Source organism: Prionailurus bengalensis, chromosome A1 (assembly GCF_016509475.1).
Source record: "Prionailurus bengalensis isolate Pbe53 chromosome A1, Fcat_Pben_1.1_paternal_pri, whole genome shotgun sequence".
NCBI lineage: Eukaryota > Metazoa > Chordata > Mammalia > Carnivora > Felidae > Prionailurus > Prionailurus bengalensis.
Window position 1 is genome coordinate 171,716,627 of NC_057343.1, and position 7,815 is coordinate 171,724,441.

A 7,815-nucleotide genomic window follows, 5' to 3' on the forward strand; every position below is an offset into this window, starting at 1 on the left:
TGGGTTTCTGTTAAGTTTCTCAGGATCCACATAAGAGTGAAACCATATGGTATCTGTCTTTCTCTGTATGGCTTATTTCACTTAGCATAACACTCTCCAGTTCCATCCATGTTGCTACAAAGGGCCATATTTCATTCTTTCTCATTGCCCTGTAGTACTCCATTGTGTATATAAACCACAATATCTTTATCCATTCATCAGTTGATGGGCAGTTAGGCTCTTTCCATAATTTGGCTATTGTTGAGAGTGCTGCTATAAACATTGGGGTACAAGTGCCCCTATGCATCAGTACTCCTGTATCCCTAAAACAAGTATTTCTTAAAGGGGAGGAAGGAGGTCACGTGCAGGTAGGAGACCACTTGTGGAGATGTCCGGTGAAATGAGCATTGAATGACAGGAGAATGTCAACACCTGAGGATGTGAGGCTGAGAAGAGCGCTTAGGGCACATTTGGAGCATATTAACACCAGATACTATTTGGCAGAGGCCTAACAGAATGAAGGAGATAAGGCTGGGAAGAGCTTGGAGCCAAGCAAGGAGGGATGATTGTAAATGTTAAGGCAACCGCTGGGGGTCATACCAAGAGTTTCTGAGCAGAAAAGTGATATATATGCTCAAAGTGATTTCAGAAGTCACATAATTATAGACAAGGAAATTGGGGGCCCCACGTATAAGTGTTTAGCAGGCAAAGAGATGACATCCAAGATGCCTGAGAAGGAGGCACCCTGTCCACATCATCTCCACAAAGACCCACAGAGATACAAAGTTTCAAAAGAAGAAAGGAGGCAACTCAGTCACACTCTAGAAAAATGCAAGTCAAACCTCAGGGAGGGCTGCTTTCTTCTGTCCCCATCCCATCAGCATACCCCAACTCAAGTGAAGAAATCTGTGTTCCTAGCTCCTGCTTGCTGACCAGAAACACCTCTGATGTCACAGCAGATGAATCAAGCTTTGGCATCATCCCACAACACCCTGAAAAGTTGGTGATGGGGGAAGGGGCAGCGAGATTTCTTTCCCAAAATTTGCTGTTTGCTGCTATGACCAAAAAAAAAAAAAAAAAAAAAAAAAAAAAGACACCTAAATTTGGAGGATTCCAGAAAAGCCCATTTAGAAGTCATCAGTGAATCAGCGGCTTTCCATGACTCCTGTTAGCACCACATTCTTTATTCCCAGGCCTTAACCAGTGAACTGGGTCCAGCTGTACTGATACAGCTGTTGAGCGCCTTCTATGAAAAAAGTTCACTTCTGGCTCAAGTCTCCACCCCACCCCCACCCCTGAGTCTGTGCTTTTCCCGCTTCCCTCGCCACCCCCTGCTGTTCTTCCCAGGCACCGCTCGGCCTGTGACCTTTGCTAGGACTCACGTGGGGCGCCCTGCCTCGTCTGCTTTGGCGGTGATTCCTAGGAACTTCCCAAGGACCAGGGCTTTGCAGGCTCTGACACGCAAGGGGTGGGGGTAAAGGGAGGAAGAGGGGAGCTGGGTGTCTGGAGAGCCCCGGGCGGCACGAGCCAAGCTTGGGTGGAGTGGGGTTCATCCCCCAGAAGCCCAATGAGTGCCGGCATTCCGTCCCTTCAGCCCTTGGTTGGCGTGGCCACAGCCGAGAAGGCAGGCGGCGAGGCATCCTCTCGGGAGCTCTCCCCGAATCATTTGGCTGCGCTTAAACTTTTCCGGATGAAGGAGGGCTTGCAAGTACAAACCCGAGCACTCCACCCTTGAGGGTGTTCAAGCCCCAGGTGCCCGAAGTTGCTAGGCTGCGCAGGCGTGGGGCTAAGCGCCTAGGACGCACGGGGCGCACGAATCTTGCGCGCTTTCGCGAGAGCCGCGCGTTGGACAGCACCTTCCGCCGGTGCGCACCGCGGCACATCGCGCGACGCAGTTGGGTCCCGCTGGTCCGGTGTCGGCGTCTTTACGCTGGCCTTTAGAGTGGGGCTGTGAAGGTGGAGGGGAGTTGGATTCTGTGGTTTCAAGAGTTTTTGACACCTATAGAACATGCTAGAGAAGACCGGAGCCCCTGAGGTGCCCCCAGTCACCCAAGAGTAGACGCTTCTTTCCTGAAATTGATAAGGGAGTTTTGAAAAGTAAGTGTTTTGAGGGCGAGCCCCATCAGATCTTTTCCCATTCGTGTCAACTTCGAATCGGCCCTGAGCTTCAGGTTCTAGTCACCATTGCACTTCAGTGCCTTCGCATGGAAGAGAAGCCTGAAGCTGCACCCACCCTCCAAAGCATCCCATTAAGTAAGCACATGAGTTTCTTTAGTTGCCACAGACGAAAGAAAGTACTAGTTGAAAACGGCCAAAAGAAATACTCAAGAGTGTACAGCATGAGTGAGCATTGGTACCTAGTCCTTAGAGTGGCTGCTGTTTGGGGATATTTTTTTCTAACAAGAAAGGGGCTTGGTCATGGAAATGGCCCTGCAGGAGAAAGATGTAGGTATCTGTTTCTTAAAGCACCTTCTGGCACATATCAAGGGTTTAGGGCAAAGATAAAAGGAGGAAGGTGAGGGAAATTCCTGATGGTTTTTTACCAATGTGAAAATTCCATAGATTTGGCTAGTTCTATTTTTTCTTTCATGTAACCAATTCAGAATTCTATGAAGGAAGAGAATGACATCAAGGAAAATCATTGGTCTAGGAGAAAAGAGCCCGTAGGCGTTTAGGTGTTATATATGTGGAGCCAGAAAGCTCTGGAGCATCAGGGAGACTCCAACTTAAGGCAACAGCATGGGTGAATATGGGCTTCATGTGCACTGGGAATGAGAGACAAAGACTGGTGCCTGGGCATGTGCCCCTAAGGCAGGCCTTGCAGATCTAGAGGCAATTCAGTGTGGGTGGAAAGACTTCAGTGGGAAACAGGGGTGGAATTGAGTTTCCAAGTATATTGCCTGATGCCTTATTATTTGTTCTGTCAGTTTTTTTCAGGAAGATCTTCATCTTACAACTGGTAGGGCTGGTGCTAACCTACAATTTCACTGACTGTGACTTTGAGAAGATTAGAAAGAAGTATCAGGAAGTCATTTATCAAGCCCTGAATAAATACATGAATGGGGTAAGTGAAGAAACATTAAAAATATTTTTTTCATCAAAAGAATAGGCATACACACATGCAAACTACAATTTAATTTTTAAGGAAAGAAACATGATTTGGAAAAAAATCATGGCCCAGCATTTTGTCAGACTTTCTTACAAGTCATACTTAAATATACTAGCCTCTACCTAGAAATTGGCACACATTAAGTGTGCAGATGCTGATGAGGAGCAGATATTGATGGATAATATATATCTATCAAGGTGTCTATCCTCTGCTGAAGTGCTGCTCTACCAGTGCAGTAAAAAAGAAAAGTGGGTAAGGGCTTGAGAGAGAAAGGGGAGTAAAAAATAGGGAATTCTTGTGAGCTAAGCCCTAACCAGAGAGGACAGCCCAGGGAAAGGTGCACTGCAGGTCTTTCTAGTGTTCTAGAAGCCTTAGAATGCCATTATGGGATAAGGTGTGCTTTAGGATTTTAATATACAGTAGTAAAATTATTTTCCTGATTATTCTAATTTCTGGATAGAGTATGCAGGTGTGAAATGCATGAATGGTTACAAGGCCGATGTGGGCTTTTGAAAGATGGCATTATTGCTCACTTGTGTAGTTTTATGTACAAGTGTGCCCAGTTTGGTGCCCGGGGGGGAGGGGGGTGTCTCTCTCTAGGACCAGGATCCTTTAAGATCCGGTTTCAAACACTAGCAGGTACTATCTGAATTCCAAGTGTTTCACTACCTTGTCAATGGTAAGAACAGCTAGATGCGCAGGAAGCAAGTGCCTAAGTGGAAACTGCTTTCAGAGCATCTTTAAAACCTGGGAGCAATGGGGGCGTGAGGGCGGGGGGATGATTTCCCTTGTGAACTAAGGCTTTACTTATTGTCTTTTTTTTTTTTTCTTCTTTCTTCCAGGTCAAGAGCACCGAATTCAACAACTACATCTACTGTGAAGACCCGGTGAGTGGGTGATCTGCACTGCTGGCTTTCTCCAGAGACACACCTGGCATTCCTGAGAGAGGGTAACCTGCGGCGCGTAGAACCGCAGGCGGTGATGGCTGGGCTCCCAGGCGACGCTGACCGAGTAGGGACGCCTGGGCTGCCAGGAACCTCCGGGCCAGTGCCCTGCTTGGGACGCTACTTCTGTTCCAGTTTAGGGAGAGGAAGTCTCTCCTGGGAGCCAGTGGGATTCCGGGAGAGTCCCCTCTTCCCCAACCCAGGCCCCCGGCGGGAAAAGCAAGTCTGGAATAGTGACCAGGCAACGACGTCAGGGACACCTCTCCCAGGGTGCAGAGCCTCTGCGGGGCGCGCCCCGCCTCTCGGCCGCAGTCAGGGCGGCGAGACTGGGGCGGAGCCAGCACCGGCGCGCGTCCTTTCTCCTCCAGCGCGGCTGGCATGCTAGCAACGCCCCTGGTTCCTCCTCCGTACGTGGGTTCTCTCGCTCTCTCTGTCTCTCTCTGTCTCTCTCTGTCTCTCTCTCTATCCCTCCCTCCCTCCCCCCTCCCCCCTCCCCCCTCTGTCTCCCTTTCTCCCTCTCTCTCTCCCCTCCCTCCCTCTCTCTCCCTTTCTCTCTCTCTCTCTCTCTCTCTCTCTCTCTCTCTTCTTCCGCCGAGATCTCTTCCTCCCCCTCGAAGCGCGTCTGTGGTGTCTCCCGCTCCCCTCCCCCACCCCCCCTTCACTCGTTTCTTATGGACTCTCTTTTTTTGTCTCTTTCCGTTGTTTGTTTTTCCTGGCGTTTTCCCCGGCGTTTCCCCCGTTTCTTGTAAACCTTGCCGCCCGTGAGCAGCCAGATTGCCTCGCTAAAATCGACCTCATTACCTTCTATCCCACCCACGGCTGCACGACACTGGCCAAGGAAATCTTTGCGATAAGAACTAACGCTACGCTCACTCTCCAGTGCCCAGGCTACTCAGGAACGCAGGTAAGCTTTCTAAAGCCTTGGAATTAACCTTGAAGTGGCACTCTGTTGCAGAAGTCATTACGATTTTTATTCAGGTCCTATCTCCTGAAGAGCAAAGGAGCCTGTAACAGCTGTAGACTCAGTACACACAGGGTCCCCAAACCCATCTATTTCTAGGGTTCTGATTCTTTTGGCCCAATTATAGTTCTAAACCTTAGGCAGTGTTTCAGGATATGATCAGTGAGCCTATATCCTGGTTGCCCGAACATGGGAGAGTAATTATCCAAAATGCCAATTCCCAGGGACCCAACCTAGACCTTAAAAATCACAATCCCTGTGCATTGACTCCTTATGAGATTCTTATCCTAAATTTGAGCAGCATTGTTTGGGCTTCGCACTAAATAATGTGTGTTTCTTTCATAAAATTTTAAATTACACATTAAATTTCTACCCCACATTTGCTTAATTGCTTGTATAGCTCTCTTTACATAGAGGATTTTTGCATATGCAGTTACGTGCATTTGAATGGATGTGTAACTTTAAATAGAAACAGTAGTGCAGAGTTAGGAGAAGGAAGTCTGGAAGACAGCCTTTCCTGACTTTGGATCCTAGTCCCAAAACTTCTATTTTGACATAACTTCTAGCCTCTCTGTGGTCAGTTTCATGTGCAAAATGAGAGTCACATTAGCGAGTCCCATATAGAGTGTTTATGAGGATTAAATGAGTCAATAGATGTGAAAGTACTTAGAATAGTGCCTGGCAAATGACAAGTATTCAATAAATATTGACGTTTTTATGAAGTATTTATAGAGTATTCAATAAATAATGCAAGTAAAGCAGGGCATTTATCTTCCTGATGACAAATTTAAAAAAGACAGAGACAAGTGCAGATATGTATGATTGCTGTGAACTTTCTCAGTCTGCACACTGTGTGGCCAAGGCCGTCACATTTTTAGGGATTAAAGTTTGAGCCATATGGTCCATCCATATGGACATCCATAGAGTTGAATGCTCAATACCACACAGCCATGTGAAAAACCTGTTTGGCTCTATGCCTTCCGTCAAGGAGACGCTGGCAAATCTACAGATAGCCACAGTGACATTCATCCATATAAGAAGAGCATAGAAGACAGTCTAGATCAAGTTCTAGACAGCATGCGAGAAAGAGAAAGTCTGAGTAATTTATTTCAGCCCCCTCCCAAGCCCAAAGGGAGAGCCTAAGACCAATATTTTAGATTCAGTAGATTTTAGAGTAAGATTTTTGCTTAGTAACCTGATGAATTTTATTGATCTGAATATTGCATGTCCAGAAGGCCTAGTCTGTCACTATTCAAGAGTAATTCAGGTGAAAGAATACACAGAAAGATTATCACAATCTTTTTTTTTTTAAGTTTAGATTCCTTTTTAGTCTGTGGCACACTTCGGTGGCAGGAGGGACAGAAAGCAGCAGCACTTTGGGTCCAAATAAGAGGTTTACTGAATTACATCTATAAAGAGGCATAAGCTCTGTTCTTGAAGAATGTATGGTCTTGTCAGGGACATCATGAAACCACCAACTTAATCATTTATTTAGTCATTCAATAAATATTCAGCGTTTCCTACGTAAAAGACATTGTTGTCAGCACCACGGGGAATACCCATGATGCAATAATAAAACCGGCATGTGAGAGACAAGTTAAATGAAATACACTCTGAAGAGTTTCCAAAAGAGTTTCCAAAAGAAAAGTGTGAGCAATGAGCAGAGGGCTTGTAAAGGAGGTGGTACTTGGCGTTGAAGCAAGAGTAGGTGGGTGGAGAGGAGGGAGGGCATTCCTCTAGGAGAAAACACATGTAAGCAGGTGTTTGGGGGACACACAGAGATGGATTTGCATAAAGAAGACCCTGCCACTCAGTGGTTGTTAAAGATTGTGACAGTCTTGACGATTGATTCTCCTATTCCACAGATAAATAATACCCAGGCAAAGAAGAAAAGAAAGAAAAGACAAGTTACAACAAATAAATGCCTGGAACAAGTCTCACACTTAATGGAATTGTGGCGTCGATTCAGTCGCATTTCATAGAAAAAAAATACACCTTCCTTCAGGCTGTATTTCACCCCAACAAAATAAATCATCTTTATTAAGGAGATGTAATGTTAACTCTAACTGTGACACTTAAAAGATCACCAATAGTTATTTTTTTAATTACAGAAGGGTTTCTTGTTTTTGTAAGCTTTTATTGTGTGATGTGGTTTTATAATGCAGGGGAAACACTACCCCTCAAATGTAGGGGGAAACTGCCGTAGCAGTGATGCCTGGGCCACTGGCCCTGTGTGGTAATTCTCTGCTGGAACTACATAAGCCTTACTTCAAGGGGAGAATCTAAACATGCAGCAGAAGGAAAAAGAGAAGGCTGAGAAAGGAAAAGGTTGAACTCAAGAGCATGTAAACCTCTGTTTAAAAGGCAGATGCTTCGTCTATGTATACTGATACTTACTGTGTTCTCATGCTAAAAATGTACAAAAGAAAAGCAAAACGTGTGCACAAAAAGTTGTACACATAATGAAGCAATCTGAAAGAATGTCCAAGTAAAATATTGTGCAAGTAGTATACATCAAGTTTTAAAAATTACCTGACAAGAGTGATGTATATGCAACCAGGTCCTGAATTGCCTTTATTAAAGCTAAAATATATATTTTTTTAAATTTATGGAATATATTTTTTATTTATTTGTAAGCACTTTTTAAAATGTACATATTGCTTTGTAATTGACACAATATATTTCTTAATAAAATGATTCTCAAATTAGCTTCTTATGAATGGTCTTTTTAATGTGGTTAGTAGACTGAGGTGCATCACTTTTCTTCAGTTTTTTTTTGAACTCTAGCCTTAATTTTTTAATTCATTAAGAATTTGGTTTTT

At 45.0% G+C, this 7,815-nt stretch overlaps 1 protein-coding gene across 1 annotated transcript; it reads left to right on the forward strand.

The window, feature by feature from the left end:
- The first annotated feature begins 2,183 nt into the window (after positions 1 to 2,183).
- Positions 2,184 to 7,598, forward strand: LOC122479887 (thymic stromal lymphopoietin). The gene is made up of 5 exons (XM_043573695.1): positions 2,184 to 2,332; positions 2,851 to 3,043; positions 3,931 to 3,975; positions 4,802 to 4,936; positions 6,859 to 7,598. The coding sequence occupies exons 1-5, from the start codon at positions 2,184 to 2,186 to the stop codon at positions 6,973 to 6,975; spliced, it is 639 nt and encodes a 212-aa protein (XP_043429630.1). The 3' UTR covers positions 6,976 to 7,598.
- Positions 7,599 to 7,815: the final 217 nt, after the last annotated feature.